The sequence below is a fragment of the Polypterus senegalus genome, chromosome 12 (genome assembly GCF_016835505.1).
Source record: "Polypterus senegalus isolate Bchr_013 chromosome 12, ASM1683550v1, whole genome shotgun sequence".
Taxonomy (NCBI): Eukaryota; Metazoa; Chordata; class Cladistia; order Polypteriformes; family Polypteridae; genus Polypterus; species Polypterus senegalus.
The window spans coordinates 69,659,447-69,686,842 of NC_053165.1; the positions used below are offsets into that span (position 1 = coordinate 69,659,447).

A 27,396-nucleotide genomic window follows, 5' to 3' on the forward strand; every position below is an offset into this window, starting at 1 on the left:
ACCGAGGAGAAACCTAACCTGTAAATCCCGCCGGTTTTGAAAAGTTCCCCGCCCATTTATTTTTTAACCAATCACCTGAACGTAACGCCCGCTTTGCCGGGCTATACTGCTTGTTCAAACAAGCGGCCTTACAATTCGCGCTCACTGCTGATGTCAGTTTTATTGTATAGGCAGTTTGTATTTTAAACGTCTGGCATAATTTATGCGTTAAGTTTGCCGGCGGTATAGCCTATTATTAAGCTTCCATTCATGAAGAACAAAAAGTACTTTATGACGTTTCAGTTTTTAACGTCATACGCTGTGAATGAGGGTTTTGTAAAGGGCTTTAGTGGGCGCCTTCTGCTCAAGTATTTATCCGGCACTTAGTGGCCGCTGGACTGAACGTCACTCTTTCTCATTTTGTGTGTTTCTCCGGATATGCAAAGTGGTCACCACCCACACGAGTCATCGGCTGCAGATACACAGCGTTCAGAGACATTTAATCAGACTAACGAGAAACCGCTTCCTTTTATACGTTTTTCTACCTTGTTAATGTTATTGTCATTTTTCTACGCTACCGTCACTGCATTTTGCAAGATTCCACAAAACAAGAGCATTGTTCGGGATCGCATGAAATCCAAGTGCTCGCTCCGTGACGTGCCCGACACGTGAGTGTAGTGAGGGAGCGACAAGCGGACGAATTCTCGTGGCCTTCCAGTATGGGCTGCACCTGCAGCTCACTCGGTTTTTGCGAGTACGAGACCAACAAACTGGTGCTCATCCGTAGTCGACCACTGGGATCGCTGAAGTGGTTTTTCACTGGCTTCATCCTGATTGGCATCTGGTGAGTTTTGTGGGCGACGTGGGCACAGAGGAGTTGGAATCTGTGGGATGGTCATTTGATTGTTCTGCTTTTTACTTCTTGCTTTCGGAGCCAAAAAGAAAAAGATCTGTCATGTGTTCATGGTGTAGAGGTCTGTTATTATTCTTCCTTGGATATTTTAGATAACAATTACGTAATCCTGTGATCTGTCTAAAAACTGAATGCTGACATTGTCTCTTTATTTGCAACGCATTCTTTTTAGCTTGCATAAGAGAGTTTCAAGCAGAAGTTAGTTTTTAGGAGTTTTCCATCCATCCATTATCCAACCCGCTATATCGTAACTACAGGGTCACGGGGGTCTGCTGGAGCCAATCCCATCCAACACAGGGCGCAAGGCAGGAAACAAACCCCGGGCAGGACACACACACACACACACACACAGCACACATTTGGGACGATTTAGAATCGCCAATGCACGTAACATGCATGTCTTAGGACTGTGGGAGGAAACCCACGCAGACACCGGGAGAACATGCAAACTCCACACAGGGAGGATCCGGGAAGCGCCACCTTGGCGCCTTTAGGAGTTTTGTTGGGAGTTAACATAAACGTGAATGCAAAGGCAAACTGTCAGTACTATAAACTGAATCTGTAAACTGTGTGTCTTTTTTGAAGATGGGGACACTAGTTAAAGACAAAATGTATTTAAGTTCATCAGCTTTTGTAAAATTAAGACATGATTTAGGTGCCACATTAAGGTGTAATTTTTCATAAGCTGTCACTTCAGATCATTTAAACACATATTCTTAAATATAAGTATTTAATATACTGACAGGAATCCCAAGTAACCAAAGTTTACGCCCTTGATGTAATCTGGCTGTTATGTATGACTTTCACCTCTTTATGGTTTGCATGGAAATATAAATGTATTTCAAAGTTTAAGATGAGATGCTATAATCTTACAACCAGGCTTGTATTACTAATATGTATTGTAAATTGTAAGAATAGTTTTGTTAAAGTCACCAAAGAGCTATAAACTTTCAGCTCTGATATCCTTTAATAGAGCTGCACGTAAAATATATACCTCACCATAAAAGATGAAGGCGACTGTTTTGTCCTCTCTTGTAATTTAATATCTGTTCATCTCTTTCATGAAAATACTTTTCTAGTGCAGGATTGTACTTTATATTTGATACGTTTTTTTTAGCCTTTAAGTAAAAGTAGTAAGACTGTTGTATAGAATTTCACAAATGCTGCGAAGTTCAACTAAAAAGTAACCAGGCCTAGAAATGAGTGAATACGTATTCATGCTAAAGCAGGATACATTTAACACAATTCATTAATTTCGCTTTATCTGTATTTTTTGTATTTATGCTTCCTGTAGCTTCATTGCAGTTGTGAATTAAGAGTATACGCGTCATCAAGTTTGATTGAATGCAATGTGAATCGTATTTTCCAGGATGTAAAGCTCGTCAGTTACACATGTGTAGAAAGATAAGGGGACCACCCTCCCCTGCAGAGTTCAACGGTATGTCGTACAGTCCCAGATAAACTAACTTGCTAAGGGCAAGATGCCTCTCAGTAATTAAAGACGGTCAAACATTCAAAGAAGAAGTTTTACAGCATTGCTGAGAGACTCCGTTAGCAATTTGCATGAGAAGCAGCAGATCGGAGGAGTGCTTAAAAGCTAAATATGCATGTCACATATTTAATTGTTGACGTGAATTCGTTTCACATTTAATCTTTATTGTGAGTACCATATGGGAATTGGTTTCCCGACCCAGATGGATGATGGTTCCTTCCCTGGGAGGGAGGCTGTAATGGATGGACATCGATGTACTGATGTTCTGACTGGGATGTGTGTTGGTTCCTTACCAGGACGGAATGCCTGTTCGGAAGAACAGGACGTGTCTGTGGATTGGGATTATGTGTTCCCCTGGTACAAATGGTGGCAGCATCCCAATGGGGGAACTACCATACAAATACCCGCATGGCAGGGTGTGAATTGTAGTCCTGTGGGGCAGCCAGAGGGACTTACCATGAAACCTTGCCTCTTCTTTGAAGGAATCTGCATGACCCAGAATTCCTCCAAAGTGCTATGTTGTGGGCCCAAAACATCTTCCAGGTCTAGCATGAAAGAGTGAGTCTTCTCCTATAGAACAGTCAGTCAGAGTCAGGAGGAGAAGTGAATGAGACCACTTGGGAGGTATGGAACGAGGCAACAGAACATATTATTGTATTATACTGTTGTGGAAGAGGATTTGGAGTCTTGTTTGAAGCCAGCATTGTGCTGTGTAGTTGTGTCTCTGGGTTTAGCGCCCCCCAGCTATTTACAATGTACTGTGTTTTGTTGGATTTTAGATAATTTGCACTTAGACCAAAAGAGAAGTTCTGCTCCTTTGGTGGTTTCAGTTTTGTATAATCTCACTAGCCACTTGGTTCCTAAAGTTCCTGATCAGCCATCAAGAGATCTCTCTTTCCTAACACAATGAATTCATAGAGTGGTTGCAGGGAGCAGCTTTACAAAGCCGGTCACAGAAAATGAACGTACGTCATCATTATAAATGGCTGTTTTGTTGCCGTGGCCGCCAGTAACGGGAGCAGCCAATAGAAGAACAAGTTAACAAAGTTAGCATTCATTTTCTATAGGAGACCTAGGCAGGGGCATGTTACACCCCCCAGCGCCGTCCACAGACACTTAAAAACTGAAGGTGGGAAAAATGGTATTGTATAAAAATCTTCGAATACAGCGTGTTGTGGCATGAATTCTGCATGAAACTTTAGGAAAACAAAGGCTAGAAGGCGATGTCTCTTTTCATTAGCCCCATTTATTATCTAGCAGCACACTGTGAATAACAGTAAATATTTTTACCCCTCGTTGACCATCTTCCCACCAAGATAAGAGGGAAGAATTAAAGTAAAGTCTACCCTTAATATGTAATAGCATTTTCATATACAGTACGGCACATGGGTAATGCCCATACTGTAGTTGCTGCACATTAGCAACTGCATGGGCACACCTCATCCGTCTCATCTCACAGATACTCAAATGGTATCCACTAAATTAAGCCGGGTTTCTTGAGCCACTTCATATCTTTTCTATCCAGGTGAGGAGAAGTGTTAACTTTACAGAGAAGAGTCCATTTCCAGACGACTTACATGGCTGCTATGTGTAACAAAAGCCTGTTCACAGAATGGTGCCAAACTGCTGTAAGGGGATGCAATGCACTGAAAACAAAATCCAGATCTACGGTGTCATTTAACCTTTGTGTAATTCTTTATAATTCTTTTCAAATAAGGTTTCCACTTTTTTCGAGGAAAAAAAAAACACTAGCAAGAGAAAGTCTGCATTGTCAGCACTTGACTGGTTGTGTAGATTTCGTAAATTGTTCCTAGTCAAACCGTGGGTTAGAAGCAGGAACTGCACCTATAGTGTTGTTCAAAGTTGAATGCTCAAGGGATTATGTCAGACTATCTTTGTGGAATTCATTGCGGCCTAATGTCTGGTGTGATGGGCGGCTGGCATCTCAACCCGGATGGAAGGATGGTGGGGAGGCAGCTACTTTTGGACACTGGCTCCTCCCCAAAATGCTAGATGGCAGCTGCCCTGGAACATAGCGGTGCCCCGGAATCCCACAGGGCATCCTGGGACTTTGAGTTCGTTTTCTCAGCCCTGTTGGGTACCATGGGTGCCATGCCTCATCCATAGCCCAGAAGTACTGTTGAGTCATGAGGATGGAAGCCCTGAAGTTCTTCTGGGGTGAAGAAGAAACCTAAGTTTCCCACCTGACCCGGAAGTGTGAATGAGTCACCTGATTGGAAGGACAGAAGCACTTTTGGGTCAAAGAGTATTTAAAGGACTGTTGGGAACCCAGCAGGTCAGGAGGAGTAGGACCGAGCTTGCTGGGAGGTTTAGAGGAAAGAGAATTGTGTTGCTTCATTGTTTATGGTGGCCGTGGTGCTTGAAAGGCACTGTGAAGAAGGAATAAGAATTGAAAGAACTTCTTTGTGCTTTTACCCTGTGTCTGCGTATCTGTCTGTTGGGTTTAAAGGGGCAACAGCGACCTCTAGTGTTCACACAGAAAAGCAATTAGGTGGGTGTGATACCTAGTGGGTTAACTGACCCTCCTGGACATTAACTGTGCAAATTTGAAAGAATTGGTTGTAAAATTAACCCTCAAGGATGGCTCAAATAGTTAGGGAATTTAGTTTATGTAATAAAGCTGGTTTGTGGGCTGCGCTTTTTGGCCAGAGTAATGGCCACTCAGACTCCGCAACCCCAAACGGTAAAGTTAGTTAGCTCAGATATAACAGAAATATAACTGTCAAATCCTAGTTTTCACTTTTACTGAGGCTGCTTTATTTTCTCCGTAAAAGTTAAAAATGCTGCAATATATTGTTTGGCAGTGCAACAAGTGTAGACGAGTGTTGCAGTTTCACTGCCAAGATCTCATGAAAGACCATGACATTCTGAATAATGTATTAATTAATTTGGTGCGGAGGAAGTATAAAGTAAGTCAGTCCGTCTATATCCTAACACAGGGTCACGGGGGGTCTGCTGGAGCCAATCCCAGCCAACACAGGGTGCCAGCCCACCACAGGGCACACACAAGTCCACACACATGGGACAATTTAGGATCGCCAATGTACCTAACCTGCATGTCTTTGGACTGTGGGAGGAAACCCACGCAGACACGGGGAGAACATGCAAACTCCATGCACAGAGGACCTGGGAAGCGAACCCGCAGGTCTCCTTACTGCGAGGCAGCAGCATTACCACTGTGCCACCATGGAAGTATAAAGTGTTAGGGATGCCAGGGGCAACGACCCGACCGGGACACCCTGAAGGACTGGAAGAGGGTCTACGCCCACCCTGGATCACGTGGGGGCCGCCACCCTGGTTGCTTTGGGGGGTCACCGCCAGGGGGCACCTCAATGCCTTTCGAGCCCTGGACCACAGCACTTCTGCCACACCAGGAAGTGCTGGGGGGAAGAGAAGAAGGGACACCCGGAGAGCTTCCGGGAGTACAGCCGGCACTTCCACCACAAAAGTAATAGTTGAAACACAAATATCCAGCATAAGTTATGGAGGCCAGCTATTTTGGTTGCGGACTACAGTTTTTGTTGGAAATGAGGCCCAAGTGTGACTTTGGTCTTGAAAAAGCTTGAGTTTACTTTTTACGTAGACGTGGGATCAGTGATATACAGTAAATGATTCACTATGCTTTCAAATAGAGTGTACTGTACATTCACGTGCTGGAGGTGATCGCATCTTTTGTTGAGGTTTTAAAATTTATATGAACACAAACAAGTAAACCACTGCTGTGCATACAAATACAAAACGTTCAGTGGAGAAGGAATACCAGGGGAAATTACTAAACAAAAGCTGAAAATAAAAACCTTCATAATATGCTACATTATGTAATGGGCTAATCTGTAAGTTACTGGCCCAGTAGCCAACTCAGGCAGAATCAAGTGCAACTCTGATAGGCCATTTATCACAAAGCCTCCCACCTGTGGTGTCAAATTTGAAGAAAAAAAATGTACCTGGCTGGGCAAAGAAAAGGGAGCTACTTGATGATACAATGAATATTTGTACCTGATTATAGTAAGGCAATTGTCTCTATGGTTGACAACTGTATTTTGACATTAGAGGGAGCGTAATGGGGCTGTTGTTAACACCGATGCCTCAATTCCATCATGTTGGTTGAATCACTTGCCCAGATGTTGTTTGTCCCAAATGAATTGGGGGTGGGGTGGGGTTTTGTGTGAATGAGCCTCACAATGAACTGGTGTCCTGACCAGGGCTGTCGCCCAGCAAAGCTTCCAGTTTTCCAAGGATAGGCTCAGACCCCCCACGACCCTGAACTGGACTAAGTGGGCTTGAGAATGTTATGTTGTGATATTTTCACAATGGGGCCTTTGGAGCTTTCTTTTTTGAAACAGTTCTTTAAGGAACAATGTTTGTCATTGTTGATGATTATTTATTTATTTATTTCACTTTTTCAGTTTCATGCTATTCTGGAATAAGGAATACCAGGAACACGATGAGGTCATCAGCTCAGTGGTCACAAAAGTGAAGGGTGTAGCTCTGGCCAATAACTCCGAACTTGGGGAAATTGTATGGGACGTAGCTGATCACAGTGGGCAGTCACATGTAAGTTGATGAAGGTGCTAAATGTTAAAAATCATGTTAAAGACTGTCTTTGTAGCTTCTTGGATATTATTCCTAAAGCTTTCTTGGTTATTTTATACTTGTCTAAATTGTAAATGTGCTCCTTGTAGTTACAAGCATGAGTGCCTTACTTTTCCTGGGATCTGGGTTCAAATTCCAAAACTGTGACTGTGAAGATTGCACACCATCCCTACACCTAAACTGGTTTTCTTCCACTCCCTTAGACTGTGCATTTTACGCTGAATGGTGACTCAGTCTTGGGCTGTGGGTACACAAGTGTGATAATGTGGCACTCCATTCTAGCACCAGTCCTAATATTTCCCTCAGTGTTGACAGGAAAGACTTGTGTGTCCAGCGTCGGCATGCATTCTGTGGAAATGTGTTCTGTTTAGAAATACAGTTTACAATTCATACCTTTATATATACCCTTTTAGTAACCATTGTGGAAATACTAAGATAAGAGAAATGTAGTATAAAGGGAAGAATATATGTAACTTGCTTTAAATTACAGCTTTTTGCGTCTAATATACATTGTAGAATAATCATTTAGATTTACAAATACAGCCATTAGAACAGTGCCATTGTTATGTGGTTCTTCAGCAGTGGTCATGAAGACTGCAGTTCCTTCTTTCGATAGGACCGTAGAGGAATGGTCCTTGGCACAGAGTCAACGTTATATTGGTGTCAACAGGTTTTCCACTTGAGGCATCCTGATACCCATTCCACACTTTCAGCATTTGAGCTGTTTGTGATCAATACCAGGTATAGATAATATCAAGTGAGCTATTTGCATATGAGGATAGATTAGATTGTCGTGGCAAAAATTTCATCATCAGAAGGCTTTTTAACTAAAAATAAAGGCTATTAGGACTCTGGATAGATCGACATAGTTTTAAAGCTTTATTGCAATAAATCAACCACACGGACTCAACCCAATACAGCCAAATTGAGCTGAAACCCTGAACATTGCCATAATAAGTCAAATCTTAACCCAAAATAAGTTTTTATAACAATTTCTTATCATTTAAACCTTGTTCAATGAGCTCATTCTGCACCTGGCTATACTGACTATTGTTTATTGCAGTTTCTGTTTTTCTTATTCCTGATTGGTTCTTCAACTGAGCAGATGTCCTCTATTCCATATTTGGTCTTTCATGGTGTCACTTCCTCCTCTAGCCTTTCAAGCTATACTATAATAGTGGCCTAAAGCTAAACTTTAATTAAAAAGAAATATTGTATATGCTTTCATTTAATCATTGCTTGGCATGCTTAATTTGTCTTAATTGCTACACTAAAGCTAATTTCCAATATATTCTAACACTTTTGCTAAAGCCTGAATTTACTAAGATTTTCTCTTTCTGATTACAATGTGACCTTGCTTACAGCAAAAGCCTTTTGTTCCTTTCCTGCTGATTCACCAATCCAGCTGGTTTCGTTACGCGCCTTCCAGAGCCATCTTCTCTGTGTTATCGCTTCCTAGCTTCCTAGCCTTGAATCACAGGTGTTCTCAAACTCTTATCTTGTCCAAAGCTGGTTTCGATGTGTCAATTTCTGATCTTTCCCAGACTAGATATTTTGCTGTAAGCTTAAAAAATAATGCAATGTAACTGATTTTTAGTTAACTATTTGCTTGACCTATCTTATTTGCTTAACATTCTAATTTATGCTTAATCTTAATATTTTAGAAGCTTTTAATTACTTTTTATGGCTCTTTATGTTAATTTGCTATTCTCTATGGTAATATAAAAAAAAATTCCTTCTACAAGATCAGGGTAGGCAATGTCAGTCCTGGATGGCCGCAGTGGCCGCAGGTTTTTGTTCCAGTCCAGTTTCTTAATGAGAAGTCAATTACTGCTGATGAAGCCCTTATTACTTAAGTGACATTTTGATGCTTTATTTTAGTGGTCTCACTTGCTAACCTTCCCCACCTTTGATTGCTTATTTCAATCTTAGCTGCATTCTCTGTTTTAATGGCTCCTTATTAACAATAAGATGTAAATGACAAAGCAGTCAGAAGTTTACCATCTAGCTTGTTTCGATGTACATCTCTGTGTGTTCATCATACAGTGTTGGATTTCATAAAACAATTAATAGAAAATTGTTTTCTATTAATTTCTATTAATTAATTCTATTGAAAATGATCCATTTTAGGTTTATAAATCATTTTGAGGATATCCTTGGGAAAAAAAAAATCTACGATATAAGAACCTTACATTGCAGACTAACAAGCCATAAAATGAAATAAGATGTGAGATTGGAAAAGATCGGTTTATAATTAAGCAATTGGGTTGAGATGAAAACCTGTAGCCACTGTGGCTCTCCAGGACTGACATTGACCACCCCGGATTAGATTATATATAATAGATCATTGATTAGGCCCTCTAATACCCCAATATAGGACAGTCTTTCTTTATCTGTGAACAGGGCATCCTCTCTAATCATATAACCTAATTACGTTTAACAAATCACAATATCATATAGCTATTTTTCAACTCTGGTTACAGCTTGAAAAAGAAAAAAGGCAAAAAAATTCTGACAGTTTAAACTACTTTGTGATGGAGAGCCCTGATGTTTGTTGCAGAAGACCTACTATGCTGTTTCTGTTTTTACCTCATTTGTCCATCTGCACCAGAACTTCAGGATCTACTATTAATGTTAAAGTCTCATGTTTAAAGCAAGCATTTAATAGGACTTTGTAATATTGAATCAGAAGTGCAGCCCTGAAAAATAAAGCAAGGCACCACACCAGGGTTTATTGTTTTGACCTAGTACTTTGCCAAGTTCACTTTTCAATGCATGCGTATTTTTTTCTGCAGGGCAAAGAGTCCTTTCTAGTTGTGACAAATGCTATAATAACAAAGAATCAAAGACAAGGCTACTGCATTGAGGTAAGTGTTTTGTAACATATTTTTAGACTCGGAAGGCAGTCTGATACTCTTTGATACTGTGGCAAACAAGGGAATTCTGGTAATAGGTGGATAGTGGTTTTACGTAATAAAAAAAGATATGGCAATTTGTACAGTTAAATCTAATGTGGAAATAGGCTTTTTCTTAGCACTATCATGACAAGACACAATAAAACACAGGTAGCTGTATTGGAGGCAGTGTGATTCAAGCTTAGATTGTTCCATTACTGTACACCGTAACTTTTATAATGTGAATTATCCCTTTTCTGATAAGTCTGTTGCCTTCCTATTTCTTTTTTTTTTTTTGCACATATCCCAAAGCACCACAAAATATTTTATCTTCCACTCTCTTAAATTCCTGGCTTGTCTTTCTCCCTTCATCTAACTCCAGGCCTAGTAAACATTAGCCAAGAACTTTCTTTTATTTAATAGGTAACTTCCAGGTCTAGCACTATGATCACTTCTTAGGTTTGGACAGGTGTTCAGATTCTTGGAACTATCAGACCACAGTGCCCTCTAGAAGACTTCACGATCACTTTATGCCTTGGCTCTGACCTTACCTCTCAGGTATAAGTAACATTTTGGGTGCTTGCCCATTGTTTAAGACACCAGGGACCCACCTGTCACAATCCTGATATCTCTGTTGCCACCCTGCTGACTCTGGGGTGTTGCACTCTTCTTTTACCAGTCTCCCCACCTCTTTACATTCCTGTTGTGCCCATTGTAACCCTGCATCTAGTGTACTCCTTGTATGTCCCCTGGTGATCCTTGCCTTTCCACCGTGGTATGCTAAGATGATGGGTTTTTCTGTCTGCAATACAGCATTTGCATTTCATTTCCTAACCTGCTAATAGATTAGTCTTTGAGTCAAAGCGAATAACTGTGGGCCACGGGTCATAAGACAGAATGGCCGTATAGTTCAGGAATCCTAAATGACGGTCCTGATGGGCCACAGTGACTGCAGGTTTTTGCTCCTTCCCAATTGTTTAATAAGATGCCCTTATTGCTCAAGTAACACTTTTGTTTCACTTTAGTTGTCTCGCTTATTGCTTATTTTAGTCTTAATTGCTCCTAATCAGCAATAACATGCAAATGACAAAAGAGACTGGCATTTCTCCATTTAGCGTGTTACCATTTACACCTGTGTGTATTTATCATGCACTATTTGGTAAAATTAAATACTTGTAAGGAAAGTGAAGAGAAAAAAGTAAAGGACTGAGAATTACTCCTCCACTGTAGCCTTCAAATCATTTGGATGATATCCTTAAAAAAGGGAAGAAAATCGAGGATATGAGAATGAGCTGACATAGCAGAGTTAAAGCAACTAACAAGACATGAAATGAAATTATTGGCAAGAATTGCTTTCTAATTAAGCAACCAGGTTAGAACAAAAACCTGGAGCCACTGCGGCCCTCCAGGACTGGGACTGAGGACCCCTGGGATAGTTGGAAATTCACAGACATCTGTACTTGATTGGTGACTCTGAATTGCTCTGGAATGAATGTGGGCATTCGGAGTGTGGCATTTCATGTTAGACTGCCACATTGTAGGTTGAATTATGACCCTTTGTGACCCTGTGATGGAAAACCATCATAAGAAAATAGATTAATGAGACTAATTGATAGTTTATAATTACTGAACAACACAAGCCTAGAGGAAAACAAAAAAATGCTATAAATGAGAAATAATGAAGTCATGGCAAAGAATTTATACATTTGTCTTAATTTGTATATGTGTATGTATATGTGCATATATGTATATGTATGTACATATAGATTTGTGTTTTTTTTTTAGGATATAACAAAAAATGGAAAAAGATGTGAATCAAACAAAGACTGCATAAAAGGAGAGAGTGATCAGCACAGTTATGGTATGAAAACGCTATTCCTAAATCTATTAGATCTGTGTATACAGTGCCATAGAGAACACTCCAGGATTTGCAGTAGAGTGCGCTGCTACCTTTCTATTATTTTGGTTAAGCTTGCAGTGAAACAGAGAATTCTATAAACCTACCACGCCAATTCAAGCTATAACAGAGGCAAAGAAATAATCAGGACATGGAGGGAAAATTTACTGTACATATTTACACCATGAATTATTTCACCTGTAGGTTGACTGCCATTTACTGTTACATAGCATAATAAATAAAGTTTTGTTAAGCTATAAAAATAATGCTATTTTCTAAATTAATTTTATTCAGTACAAGGCAGGCAGGCAATTGGAGAGTATCCTGGTACCGTCTGACTCTGAGCAGAAGCGATATCTGGATGGGACGCCGGTCTATTATACAGCACACTCCGTTACACACCCACTCACATTTGCTATGCAGCAAACGTCCTGTCATTGCATGTGGCAAGAAAACCACAAGAATCTGTAGAGAATGTGCACATTTCTCACAGGCACTAAACCAGGTATTAGGTATTGTGGCTTCTTTTATATTTCTTGCTATTATAAATTAAAAAAAAACATACAGCCTAAAGATATCTAATACAGTAGTAGTAGATGCCTGCCCAAATATCCCGAAAGACCCAGTTGTGTTTTAATTTAAAAAAAAAAAAAAAGAAATACAGTATATATCAACATTTTTTTATTGTAATTCTTCTTAGGAAGACTGAGTGTTTCATGAGAAACCAGGAATGAAGACGATCAGATAATTATTCCTGTATTACTCTGTGCTTGTAACAGAAACAAAAGTTATAAAAACATGATGGTCCATGCTGACCAACAGGATGCAACTTATAAAAAAGGATTCTGGGGTTTACTTTAATGCGACTTTCTTTTCTTCCTCTTGGTAATGCAGAAAAAATAACAGGCAAAGAATGCATTAAGCTATATTGTAAAGCTGTTGTATAGTAATTGAAATAGGATTGAAGCTATAATGTACTATGGGCTTCAAAGGATGCTCAGATGAGACTTTTGAACAACATAAAACTCTTTGCTAAACAAATGAGCCTGACGGTCTGAAAGATGTTTGCTTGTTTTTTTTAAAAGTTTGTTCTATGAATTCGATTACCCAGTAGTTTACACTTCTCAACATTTCCCTTTATAATTCCTTTTTATCATGTCAACGTTCTAAAATAATATTTAATGATCAAAATTCCATTGTTTTTTTCACATTTATGTACGAGCTGATTTCTTTCCATATTCTAGGGATTCAAACAGGCGATTGTGTGGAAAATACTCCAAAGATTAAAATATGCAGGGTGCTTGCTTGGTGTCCGACAGAGGGACACAAATTGCCACCAAAGTAAGTAAAGAAACACCCATACTTTTTAAGGGGCTGCCTTTCTGATATTTGAAGTAATGTGTCAGTATGCTACTTGTATAGACACAGCAAACTAAATCCAGTCTAGATCGATAGATAGATACTTTATTAATCCCAAGGAGAAATTCACATACTCCAACAGCAGCATATTGATAAAAAACAATATTATTAAAGAGTGATAACAATGCAGGTTAAACGGACAATAACTTTGTATAATGTTAATGTTTACCCACCCGGGTGGAACTGAAGAATTGTCTATTTACATACTGTATATTTCAACTGCTCCCACTCTACAAGGATAGCATTTTTCCAGGTAATTCTCATCTCAAATAAAGCACTTAGAAGATTTGGGGTGTGGGGTCATTTTTCAAAACGTATGATCTAAAGGGGTAGTTTTAGTTCAGCTGTTTTTGGAATACACGCTTTCTTCATTGAAAACTTATGAAAGATGCAAAAATAAAACAGACTGTTAAGTTGATTCACAGATAAACATTACAGAGTCCAATTACGTCTTTGTGGTAATTCAATACAGAAGCAACTCTAAAATGAGGTTTCTAGTCACTCTGTTTATTCATTTTGTTGCATTTCCTTTTTTATACATTACTAATCATTTCCTCTTTTTGTAGTGATATGGATCATGTGTTTGTTGCCTAATCTGAAAATCAACTGTGTTTGCATAACATTTGGGGAGGAAAAAATAATCGTTATGCTCACTTATAGCTTTGCCATACGGCACAGTGTGTAACAATATTCATATACGTAAGACCAAAGAATCATGTAGGATGGTGACAGCAGTCAGGTTAACTGTGGAGGGGGGCCAGGCCTGACAGTTGTTTAGTTTTCAAAAGTAAGTGGAGCTGGCAGCCATGGCATGCATGAAGTTGAGCCACCATCTTTGCCTCGAGACTATTGCTATTTGGCATCCTGTTAAAAGATTACATTTTATAATGGCAGCCAGTGTGGCATGGCATTTTCTTTTCTCTTTTTATTGTTGTGTCAGTTTCCATTCTAACAATATTTTAGTAGCCTCCCCTCCCCTATATTTTGGGCCTGCAGACATGGGGAGAGGTATTTTAATAGCAGATGTAAATTACATTTGAAACACAGGTTAAAGGGGCTCTTTGAGAAAACTCAAGGTCTTCATGTGCCATATATAACATGACTTGAATATTGCTGAAGAAGGTTGCATTATAAAGGTCCCAGGGCTCGATCCTTGAGTTTGACACCCCTGCTTTAGAATTAGCAATTAACATTCACATCTTTGGACAATGACAGTACCTCATGAAAAAAATGAATTTAGGTTTCAAAGTAATTATCTATTTGATTTTTCACTTAAATAGTTTTATTAAAATAATTCTAGGTAAAAAAGGTCTGATATGATTTACATTAACATCTGAAATTTCTTGATATCCACTGCGCAGTGCCACTTTTAATCTTTAGCCTGATTATAGTGTCTGTTTAGAGTCCTCTTATTCCAGTCCAGGATTGGTAAAGGCTGCAGACTATTCATGCAATATGAGGAACACACTGGACTCCAGTCTACAGCAGAGCACACTTATGAGAGCACACCTACACTGACTTACACAGGACCATGCATAACATGGAGAAGACTCACGCAGACATGTAGACAATGTGTCAGTTCTACATTGGCTGTTAATGATGGGAGATTTAAACATCCGTTGATAGACATTTAGTGTAGCACGACCATACCATCCCATATAATAAGATAATTATCAATTCTGCAGCTACTGAAATTTCTTCAGTGCATTGGACAAAGTATAGGGTGATCCAGATCTAATTATGCAATTTTCATTACGCTATAACTTATTAAGTTTATTACATAGAAAATCACCTGAAAAATCCCAGACCATCGAGAAGTGTACGAACTGACAACATGAAGAATCGTCTTTGCGCCGAACTGGAATTGTCCCCGCATAAATCAAAGTCATCCAGACAATCTGGATCTGCACAATTAGATCTGGACCACCCTATATATATGTACTATAATTAAATCATAAAGTACTTTTCTTGGCTATATTGATTATGAAGTCTTTACAAATTGTATTTTTGCTTATGGCATTGTAATTTAAACATTACTGTATTTTCCTTTCATTTCATTTCAGGCCTGCACTTTTTGCCTCAGCAGAAAATTTCACTGTCTTAATAAAAAATAGTATTGCATTCCCAAATTTCAATTATACAAGGTAAGATTTTTAATCATATAATCAGTTGTTGCTTGTTATTTTGTGTTTAGTTGTTCAAAGTAAAACTGACATCCATGGAAGACACAGAAAATGGAATGATAATAGGAATGATTCAGTATAACTGACATTTGTTATGTGATAGCACATTTAGTAAAAAGTACTGTGAATTAATAAATCTTAAAGAGAAAGATCATTTTAAATAGATGCATCATTAACTGTTGATTAAAAAAAATGGAGTGTCTCTGCTATTGCCACGTGTGATATTTTAGAATATGGAGTCCCAAAAACTCTGCATCAGAATGTACTTTTATTTATCCATGTTAAATTAACCGTACATCTTGTGATGAAGTGTATTTTCTGGAGTATACTTTAGGTTTTAATAGATTCAATAAGGCACAGTGAGGCTGATCTAGTCAATGCTTTATACACCAAAAGGGAAACCTAACAGAAAAGCTTCTGTATGTAGCAATTGAAGAAATGGGGTTGTAATTTGTAGTTCTACCTTTGAGTCATGCTGTCTTGTTTTTAATTCTCTACAGTGAATCATTCAATCCGGACAAGCTAAGAGTTCACTAGTATAGTGTTTTTATTCAGAAGCAGTTGTAAATTTGATAATTATTTTAAAATTTGTTTGCAGATTTCATTAAAAGGAAGCATGTTTTACATCGTCTTTTATTATTTACGTTTACTTTTTATTTGCTTGGCTGACACTTTAATCCAAAGTGACAGAAACATCAGTCTGGGGGGGACTTTGAGGGGAGAGTGTTATAGGACAAGGTAACAAATTTTGATTATCACAATTGAAGCACTCATAACAACATATAAAGTAGTTACAATTCGTGGGATACAAAAGCTAACCGCTAATATCAGTTATACAGAATACCAGACATTATATTGCTAATTGGCTTCTGTCTCAATTTCCAGTAAATTGTTTTCCTTTAGTTTGATTTTTTTTTTAATTATTTATTTTTTTCCTCCAACTTTTCAAAATGATGTAAAATAAATAATAGTTTTGCAATAAATAATGTGTTTTGATTGATTACAATTCCATTAATTATTTTTTTAAATCACATCCTTCATTGTATCCATCTATTAATTTTTCTAACCCACGTATCAGATTCAGGATTGGAGTAATTAGGAAAAAAGACAGTTGTCCTGTCCAGATAACACCCCCAAATTTAAAAATCATAAACTGATCATTTCTAAACTTAAGAATGTATACAGACAATATGGTCGTAACTGATAATGAAAAACCTGTACTCAGGTTTGCAGACTCTTAACAGTCGTGTGAAAAAGCCGGGTGAGTTGGTGTGGTATGTTTAATTTGTTTTGAAGTAGAAAGAGGATCCAATTTGCAATGGTTTTGGGAATTGTTAATAAAGTACATTATGAATAAATATTTAGTTCTGCAATATTTAGTATTACACTTGCAGGAGAGGGTGAATCAAGCGCATGGGAATCTTCAAGGGAAAAATTTTATTCTGATACAATGAAAAGAAGAGTGAAGCTCTTTTATGATAAACAATGTCAGTTGTGAATGTGTTGGCTTTGTGTGCTTTGGTGTTAGGAGAAACATTTTGCCAGAGATGAAAGCCAGCTCCCTGAAGAACTGTAGATACAACAAGAAGACTGACCCACTGTGCCCTGTGTTTCGTTTGGGAGATATTGTCAAAGAAGCTGGAGAAAATTTCACTCAGATAGCCATTGAGGTTTGTTCAGTTTACTTCCTTTCCCTTTTAATATTGATGAGACAACTGGGCTTTGGATCCCTGAAACCTCAAAATGCAAATAGTGGGTTCAAAACAGATGTTTGTTGTTTTATATCATTACTCAATACATTTGACTTTTCTCAAGCTACAGACTGCTAGAATCGCAGAGTGAGAGTCAGGACAATACCTCATTTTTAGCACAGTACAGCAAAAAAATCTTTTGAAACTTTAGATGAAGTGCTCTATGTGAATTACAGTATGCTATTGTTCACTTTTAGGGTGGTATTATCGGGATACAAATTGAATGGGACTGCAACTTGGACATGCTGTCATACAAATGTATTCCTCAATATCAATTCCGAAGGCTTGATGAAAGGGTCGATAATAAAACTGTAATGCCTGGCTTGAATTTTCGGTAGGATTTTTAAGATAAATTCGCCATACTAATCCATATCAATAGATGCTAGTATTGAGCATATTTTATATGCATTATAGTGCATCAGTGAACATTGCATACTAATGATGATGGTCTTTTTTTTTTCCCATTGTATTTTTATCCAGACTTGAAATTTATTTCCACAGGCCAAAAGGACTGCTCCTGAGCTTAAGTAATAATTTCTCTGTATAATGTGATGTTTTTGTGTACAGTTCATTTCAGCATGACATGTTCATACAGTACTTGGCTTCGAAACCTTACAAATCCAGTTTGTGATTCCTGCACCCTGTCATGTGGAGTTAGCATGTTTTCTCAGTCTGTATGCTGTTCCCTCCTGCCTGTCTGACCTGACTTTCACATCCCCTTAAAGACGTGAGGGTTAGATTAATTGGTGATTCCAAACTGGTCACTATATGGGTGTGTGCACATGTTGGACCGTTGATCTGCGTGGCCAGTGCTGATGGAATAGGCTTTCATTACCCTTGGCCCATAATTGGAATAAACATGCTTTAGTATTATGCAATATTACTTTATATTTTGTCCTTTTTTAATACATTGTGATATTTCAGTTAGGCAGCAGACCTCTGAATAACTGATTTTCTGTTTAACCTTCCTTAATATTTTTTTAGGTTTGCAAGATATTATAAAGTGAATGGTGTAGAGGAACGTACACTGATCAAGGCATATGCCATCAGATTTGATGTCATGGTGTATGGAAAAGTGAGCACTTTTTTCTGTATTAATCATCATCTTTATATTCTAAAATGCTTACACACTTTGTTTGATATATATCAATAAGAAGAAAGAGCTTGAAGTTTTTATTTGATTGGTAATTTTTCTCTCTCTCTCTTCCTCTTTCCTTTTCTAAGGCAGGAAAATTCAATTTTATTAATCTTATTTTATACATTGGGTCCACCTTATCTTATTTTGGAATGGTGAGTATTTTGTTATGAAAATACAATTGATTGCTAAAACTGTGGCAAAAAATGAATGTGATGCCTTGTTGCATACAGTAGCAAGTTAAAATGTCAAACTCCATCTTGCATGTACCATCCAGGGTAGACCTAATCCAAAAAGTGAGCCTTCAGTTTCTTTATTTGAATTTTGTCATTATGTTATGGTCTACGCATACTTCAGGCAAAGAGGAGCTCTCATATGTTTAAACAAACCTGAACACCCCCGTGCTGACAAAGCTTTCATATTTCACTTTGAATTCACAAATGATCAGTTCACCGAAGAAACAGGTAGTAGAAAAAGTGGACCTTTACAGCACAGAAATTGCTTGCTTTTTTTTTTTTCTTCAATCTTCTTGCAATCAGCACCTTTTTACACTAAACATGAGTGTAATTTTGTAAAAGTGTGAAGAAATGTGTGAGTATTAGTTACCATTATTTTGTAGAGTCAATAAATATCAACAAACAATGGTCTCGGACAGCGATAACATGATCAGGTTTCTTGTCTGATTTCTATCTCTTCGGCTTGGTTTACGAAAAAATTCCATAGGCTGGACTGTTTGATGTTTTTAAACTAGGCAGCACTCCAGTGTTAAACCATGGTTTAATAAAAAAAACAGTAGCAACAAGGAGTGGTAGCTTTCATATACAGGGTGAGCGAAAATTATGTTAATATTTGAATGGCGGAAACAATTTATTCACAAAACATACTTCATATGTGCAACATGATTTACAGGAATGTCTCAACCTGTTCGCCACCTCATTTTCAACACATGTACCATATGTGGCACATAAATTGTATATAAGTATATACTTGTACATAGCAGTACCGTTAGTGTTAACATAATTTTAACTCACCCCTTATTGACAGTCTTTCTACTCTTTACATTTGTAACCTCAGATTCTGGTTGGTTTGAATTTTAGTTTCAGGTTTTCTCTGAATATTTACAAGGTAAATACAAACTACATCTATGTGTAATATATGGAAGTACTAGGGGGCTTTGCCCCCGGCCTGCACTATGCTCCAGCCACTTTGTGTCTCTGCCGTTCTCATATGTGGTTTTCACTTTCATCAAGCAACAAATCTTTTAACTCTCGTGGATACGCCTCTTCATTGGGAAGAAACACTACTCTTCCCTGATGGCAACATGAATTAGACGATCTACAAGTCTCTGACTTAAAGTTTAAATCTGAACAATATATTCAATCTCTTTTCGCTGTGCCGTTATTTCATCGATTAATAATTTCTGTTTTACATTTTTTTTATTATAATAGAGAGACAGGCATAAAAACTGCATAAATGTCTGCATAATCATTTAAAACTTAAATCACAGTGGTGGACTAATTATTGATTGCATTTACTGATAAAAACACCATCTTAATACATTGTTAAATATAGTAAATATTTAAAAAAAGAAAACTCAAAATGTCATTTATATAGTACCTATTCCTGTGAACCTTTTTTTCATATACCAATAAACAATATTTAGTTGAATTTTTTTATTACTCTCATCTTCCACATTGATGTTGCTGTCTGAATGGACAGCTTCATCCATAAAATCATTTGACTAGTCACCAATGCAGCTTGCAATCACCAGTACGTAATTTCCACTGTCTCTGACTGTAGATAATTTTTTTTTTTTTGGCCCAGGCTATAAAAATATCCTGCCTTGAGGCTTTACTCTTTTAAATACTGTACAATTTGCTATTTTTTAACACAAGTTGCCAGTGAGAACACACAATCATTCACAGCAGTGGTAACTTAACTAGCAGAACCCAAAACATGTATATTTGGCCTTTGCAGCTAATATTGCTGTTTCTGGAATGTGTGTGCTTGGTGTGTGTGTGTGCCCTGCGGTGGGCTGGCGCCCTCCCCGGAATTTGTTCCTGCCTTACGTCCTGTGTTGGCTAGAATTGGCTCCAGCAGACCCCCGTGACCCTGTATTAGGATATAGCGGGTTGGATAATGGATGGATGGAATAAAGCCAACTGTTTAAAAAAAACAAAGAAAAGGTCTGGACATGAAACACTGTTGTAATGCTGGTAAAATTGGCATCAAAGCTGAACAGGAATGGGATGAAATGAAATTGCAGTCTTAACTGCACAGTAAAAACATACAGCGTCCAATCCAATGACATAATATAAATAAGCCAAAGGCATAAACTTTCCCATTCCTTGTTCCTACATCATATCTTAGGCAATAGTTCAGGGGCATAATTTTATCTTTATAAAACAGATATGAGCAACTAGTGCACCCACTAGATGTAGAGTTGTATTCTTTTTACTTTGTTGACTCTTTGAATGTGAATAAATAGCCTATTTACAATATTTAATTTATTGTATAAATGATTTGTGTGATAAATCTATACATATAAAGGAGAGTTGGTATCCGAGAGACTGTGTTTGTGGAGGGATGGAGAGTTAGGCGGGTGGGGGGAGTCACGTGATCATCTCCCCTCCCATTCACGTCATTTCATTCACTTCATTTCGCTCCGAGCTGAGCTCCGCAGCTGACGCGGTCTTGCCGTTCTTTTTCCTTAGTGTTTAGTCCTCTCTCCTTTACTGATTTACTGTTTACTAGACGCAGTACTTACTGAATAGTATTTTTTCCTTTAGTGTTTCTTAGTGTTTAGGACAACCAAAAATGTATATAAAGAAGCTCTATAAGTCGCATGTAGATACATAATTATTCCAACTATAGCGACTGCAGCGAGGCGCACGAGGTCTGCTAGTATGACTTAAATGAAAATAAATGAGTTTAACACATCTCAAAAACTGATGCGATTTTAGCTTTAAGTTTTACTCTGCTGGCTTAGCTCTCTTTCTCTGGGGTGGGGGTTGATTTGTTTTCGATCTTATTTTAGTAAAAATGGATTTATTTGTATGGGATGTTGTGTGATTTCAATAAAATCAAAAAAAACAAAAAACTGATGGGATTTAAAATGTTTTTGTTGTAATAGTAATAGGATTACTAAATCAAACTTTTCTGCCAATAGAAGAATTGTAAGTGTAACCGCATAAAATAGCACACTGTTATTTGTGAATCAGTTCTAATTGAGCTTCAAAATAAAAGAACCAGAAAAACCTACACAAGCAAATATAATGATTATTACATGATTTGTTTTCAGGCTACAGTACTGATTGATTTACTTATCACAACTGAGTTTTCCAGCAAGTGCTGCATGAAAAATCAAAAAAAGATCTACAAACAGAAGAAATATGAATATTTAGATGGTTTGGTACAGGTATGTATAATGCACCAGTACATCAAGCACATGATCATTGCCAAATGTTGGTTTAGAAGAAAACCAGTAAGTCTGATGATAAAGTGGCTCCACTGTCCTCTGAAAGGACAATGGTTTAGTTCAACTTTTGCTGATGGTTTCCCTATTTTCACTCAACATTCATTTAGGAAATAAATGTTCATAGCAGATCCCAAAGTGAATTGGCAGCTCTAAATTGTGCTAATTTGACAGAATATGAGTATGGGTCCCATTATGGACTGCTCTCCTGTCCAGAGTTTGTTCTGTGCTTGATATATGTAGGATAGTTTCCAGCTTTTTTCAGTCTATTAATGTAAATGAATGCATTGTTTTACTTAAAGGAAGTAAAAGCATTAAGATACTAGCTGTGTAAGCCCATGCTATAAAAGGCCTAGAAACTATTGAAATCGTCAGAAAAAAATATATATATATATATATATATATATATATATATATATATATATATATATATATATATATATATATATACACATACAGTGGGATGCAAAAGTTTGGACAACCTTGTTAATAGTCATTATTTTCCTGTATAAATCGTTGGTTTTTACGATAAAAAATGTCAGTTAAATATATCATATAGGAGACACACACAGTGATATTTGAGAAGTGGCTTGGTAAGCTCAGTGACCCCTGACTTACATACACAGGCGAATCCGAGTATTTAAGGGGGGCAATTGTAAGTTTCCCTCCTCCTTTCATTTTCTCTGAAGAGTAGCAACATGGGGGTCACAAAACAACACTCAAATGACCTGAAGACAAAGATTGTTCACCATCATGGTTTAAGGGAAGGATACAGAAAGCTGTCCCAGAGATTTAAGCTGTCTGTTTCCACAGTTAGGAACATATTGAGGAAATGGAAGACCACAGGCTAAGTTCAAGTTAAGGCTCGAAGTGGCAGACCAAGAAAGATTTCGGTTAGTCAGAAGCGACGAATGGTGAGAACAGTCAGAGTCAACCCACAGACCAGCACCAAAGACCTACAACATCATCTTGCAGCAGATGGAGTCACTGTGCATCGTTCAACCATTCGGTGCACTTTACACAAGGAGATGCTGTATGCGAGAGTGATGCAGATGAAGCACAAACAGAGCCGCTTGAGGTCTGCTCAAGCACATTTGGACAAGCCAGCTTCATTTTGGAATAAGGTGCTGTGGACTGATGAAACTAAAATGGAGTTATTTGGGCATAACAAGGGGCGTTATGCATGGAGGAAAAAGAACACAGCATTCCAAGAAAAACACCTGCTACCTCCAGTCAAATATGGTGGTGGTTCCATCATGCTGTGGGGCTTTGTGGCCAGTGCAGGGACTGGGAATCTTGTCAAATTTGTGGGACGCATTGATTCCACTCAGTATCAGCAGATTCTGGAGACCAATGTCCAGGAATCAGTGACAAAGCTGAAGCTGCGCCGGGGCTGGATCTTTCAACAAGACAACGACCCGAAACACTGCTCAAAATCCACTAAGGCATTCATGCAGAGGAACAAGTACAACGTTCTGGAATGGCCATCTCAGTCCCCAGACCTGAATATAATTGAAAATCTGTGGTGTGAGTTAAAGAGAGCTGTCCATGCTCGGAAGCCATCAAACCTGAATGAACTGGAGATGTTTTGTAAGGAGAAATGGTCCTAAATACCTTTAACCACAATCCAGACTCTCATTGGAACCTACAGGAAGTGTTTAGAGGCTGGAATTTCTGCAAAAGGCGGATCTACTAAATATTGATTTCTTTTTTGTGGTGCCCAAATTTATTCATCTGCCTGATTTTGTTTGAACAATTATTGCACACTTTCTGTAAATCCAATAAACTTCATTTCACTTCTCAAATATCACTGTGTGTGTCTCCTATATATGATATAGGAAATTTTACATTACACTTTATGGGGAAAAAACAACTTAGGAGTTGCAATAGACTTGTCACTGTCTAAGAAGGCCAGTACGTTCTTGAGTAACTAGTAGAGCAAGTTGAATACAGTTTTATAGAAATTATGCATACACTACAAAGTATTTGAGAGGCCTCATCTGAAACACTGTATACATTCAGTCTTCAAATTACAAAGAATGCATAGTAGTGCTACCAAATGCTCAGAGATAAACAACTTTGCTTATTTTGAATCTTCAGGATAATGAATGAAAGCCTGAATGAGTTCAAAGCTTATAGTGTAAGTAATCAACAGTTCAGAGTTGACATGAAATATGTGTGCAGATTATGAAAGGAATGCCAGATGTTACATAAGAATTGGATATTCAACAAAACAACATACACAGAGATTGAAGTTGTTAAAGAGTAAATATTTTTTTCATAAAGAGAACAATAGAAAAATAGACAAAAGAATTTTGATGACCTTCAATTCTAGACTTTCTTTAGTGATTTAGGTGTATATTAATGATCTAGATTGGGGGGAATGGTTTGTTCTAGATAATAAATGTCTTGTGTTCCTATGTACAGATTTTACATAATATTTCCTTTGATCTTTTCCTTAGGATGCACTCTATATCTCTTTTGTAGATGAGAGTCATATTGCAATGATAAAAGGATCAGTGGAAAACAGCTTGCAGGAAGTGAAAGCTGCATCTGTACAGGCGAGACAGGTGTGTTTACTGCTCCTGACTTTCAGAGAATGGGACATCATCCTCAGTCATTAAAATGAAAATAAATCATTTCCATATAGCTTTGTTAAACATTATGGAAGATCCTACTATACAACATTTCATACAGGAGTAAGGGGAAATTATACTAGATAAGGTAATAAACTGCATATACAGTACATAGAGATAAGGGACAAATTAAAGGTAACAGGTAAACAAATTGGCTTAACAGGTAGTTGGATCACCAGGAGAATGACTTTAATTGTGCATTGCCATTGTTTCTAAAAGTACCCAGAAAATAAAGTGGCGTGCCGTTCTTCTATAAGAAACGCCGTCAATTAATATTTTGATAGTGACTTGAAAAGGGCAGTTTCTGGTGCTGCACTTGAGTGCCTACTAAGTGCTCAAAGTAACCAAGACATGACTGAAGCAGCCATTGTGCCATTTTTGTTTTCATTGTTTCCATGCCCCTAAACTATTCCTTGGTAATTTACACTCTCTGAGTAGGTTTATGTGCATACACCATCAGGATAGAAATGCTTCACCATATAATAGTCACAAAAAATCTGCTGTGTACTTACTTCCTTATTGTTAAAGAAACCTAGTGAATTTATTCTATGCCAGAATGTACACCCCACACCATTATAAGCCATCTGAACCGTTATAACAGACAATTGCTTGTGTACTTTGTCTGATTTTACCTTCATAAGTGCCTTTTAGGTATAACATGTCTACTGTATGTCTATATACCATCACCTTCCCAATGTATGTCTGTTTTTGAAGTATTTTTTCTAGCTTTAGATGAACACTCACACAAATGATCCAGAGTTGATTTGGATTGACTTTACCTAATGTTTTAAAAACAATGCACAAATATCATTTGAGACTGGTTTGTTCTTTTCATGGCAGTTCCCCCTAGCTGATGGTGCCTCTTCTAATTTTAAACAGTCTTCATCTTGATTACTGAGTAGTCTTCACCAATTAAGTACTTTCCAAAGTTAACAATCACCCCCCCGTCTTAAAGCTACTGAAGTCTCTTTTTTACTAATGAGCAACTTGACTCAGAGAAGACCTGCTATGAATGAGGGCTGTGGTATAAGAATGTAATATTTGTAATGCTGGCACAGATTCTGTGACCTTAAATCCTTCCTGCTGTTACATTAGTATACCCACACCTTTGAGTATATTATTCCTATTAAAAAAGAAGATGATGATGATGACGACCTTTACCATTGTTCCTAAAGTTATTTAAAATGTTGTAAGTTAAGACAAAGTGTAGAACTATGTGTTTGCTTTTTTTTTTTTTTTAACCTATACAGCACCGTGAAAGCAGCAGAAAGCAGCTGTCAATGTCATTGAAAGACCAAGATGTGGAAATGCAAGAAGTGTCACATTTAATAGAGAAGAAAGACATTCCATCATGGTGCCACTGTGGACACTGCAGCTCTGCACCAACTAACCACGAGCAGCTCTGCTGTCGCCGAAGTAATGGGCAATGCATAACTACATCAGAATTGTTCAGTAGGCTTGTTCTGGACAGGCGGACCTTGGAGCTGACCCTGCTGTATGAGAACCCTCTTTTGGATTTATCCAATGAAAATATTATCTGTAAACTGCGACACTGTGCCTATAGGCAGTATGTAGAGTGGCGCTTTGGAAGCATTTCTCCTGGAGGTATAGCTGTAGTGCCTCGGTGCTGTGTGAATAAAGTCAGACACAAATTTCCCAATGCTAGTGGTCACTATAAGGGCCTGTGCCTTGAAAACAAAGGTGAACAAAATTAAACAAATCTGAAATGTACATTGCCATACAGTAATGTTTAGGTATGCTGGATACATCCACATTATGCTTAGAAGAACTGACATTTAAAACCTTTTGTGTATCTATTGCAAGATGTTAAAGTCTGCCAGCCATACTTAAGTGATCATGGTTACGTAGGCTTAAAAACGCTTTCATCCTACAAAAAACCTGCAAACAAAATAGAAATGCACTAAGAACGACTTTTATTGTTTGTTTTTTTTTTCCAAATACTGGACATTGAGATGGGGCAAGAATTTTAAATGTAATTATAATATTATATTTTGAGAGGTTATTGAAAATCTGATTTTGACAATTAGGATTTGAACATGGAGAAATAAGTGATTGTTTCTGCTAATTTTCTTACAGTTTTATTTTTTATATAGATTTATACAGTAAATAAATGCATACACCTGAAAAATGACTGTTCATTTGTACAAAGTCACAGTATTTTTTATAAACTACTTTTAATGATTTCAAAGGCGTGTTGCTTTATTTATTTACCGATCCCAAGCTGGCTCATTGTAGGGCATCTGCATGACTTTGCCCAGCGACGGACTGGCACCCCATCTAGCCAGCTCCTGTCTTGAGCCCAATGTGCTGGGATGTGCTTCATTCACAATCACCCTGGCTGGACAAAGCCGGGAAAGATACAGAATCAATGAGTTCAAGATCACCGTTGTAGACTGCATAATACAAGACTTAAAAAATAAATTTGACAATTTATACATAATTAAGGAGTTTCTGCACACCCCGGTAGAAAAATTAATGGACAGAAGTAACAACTCTGTTAGTTTTTTATCTATGTTATGTAGGTGTTTATTGATTTGATTTTTTTAAATTAATTTTATGATGATTCTGCACTTACGGGTTGTATTGATATTGGGAATGAGAAAGAGGAGATGAGTCCGGTTCAGAGCTTTGTTTCTTGGTGTAGAAAGGACTGTCGGCTACTTAGTATCAGCAAAACCAAGGAGCTGATTAGACTGTGGCCACGCCAAAGAGCTTCTACACCCTTAAGGTTACATTTATGAATAAAAAATACTAAAAGTAACTAAAAAGGTTCTAACATGAAAACAAAATTAATATAATCTCTAAAACTATAACGGTAAAAAATGTTGGCACCGCCTTTAATGCAAGTCATACCAGAACTTGTTGGACTAAGTCCAAAAAAAAAATTAAATGAATGGTTGTTTCAATATCATGACAAAGAATCACAGCTATTTCAATCAAAATTGAAAAGAGCCTTGGATGGGTATATGTTGTTAAAAAAATAATTT

The 27,396-nt window shown here is 37.7% G+C and overlaps 1 protein-coding gene across 1 annotated transcript; it reads left to right on the plus strand.

Moving 5' to 3' along the window:
* Positions 1 to 147: 147 nt before the first annotated feature.
* Positions 148 to 26,554, plus strand: p2rx7 (purinergic receptor P2X, ligand-gated ion channel, 7). The gene is made up of 13 exons (XM_039772120.1): positions 148 to 823; positions 6,812 to 6,959; positions 9,794 to 9,865; positions 11,678 to 11,753; positions 13,034 to 13,130; positions 15,272 to 15,352; positions 16,920 to 17,061; positions 17,340 to 17,476; positions 18,127 to 18,217; positions 18,367 to 18,432; positions 21,579 to 21,695; positions 24,215 to 24,322; positions 25,639 to 26,554. The coding sequence occupies exons 1-13, from the start codon at positions 699 to 701 to the stop codon at positions 26,101 to 26,103; spliced, it is 1,725 nt and encodes a 574-aa protein (XP_039628054.1). The 5' UTR covers positions 148 to 698; the 3' UTR covers positions 26,104 to 26,554.
* The last annotated feature ends 842 nt before the right edge of the window (positions 26,555 to 27,396 follow it).

Coding starts and splice junctions, on each gene's coding strand:
- p2rx7 (XM_039772120.1), top strand. CDS start 699: ATGGGCTGCACCTGCAGCTCACTCGGTTTTTGCGAGTACGAGACCAAC. Junction 11,754..13,033: donor GAGTGATCAGCACAGTTATG/GTATGAAAACGC, acceptor TCCATATTCTAG/GGATTCAAACAGGCGATTGT. Junction 17,062..17,339: donor TCACTCAGATAGCCATTGAG/GTTTGTTCAGTT, acceptor GTTCACTTTTAG/GGTGGTATTATCGGGATACA.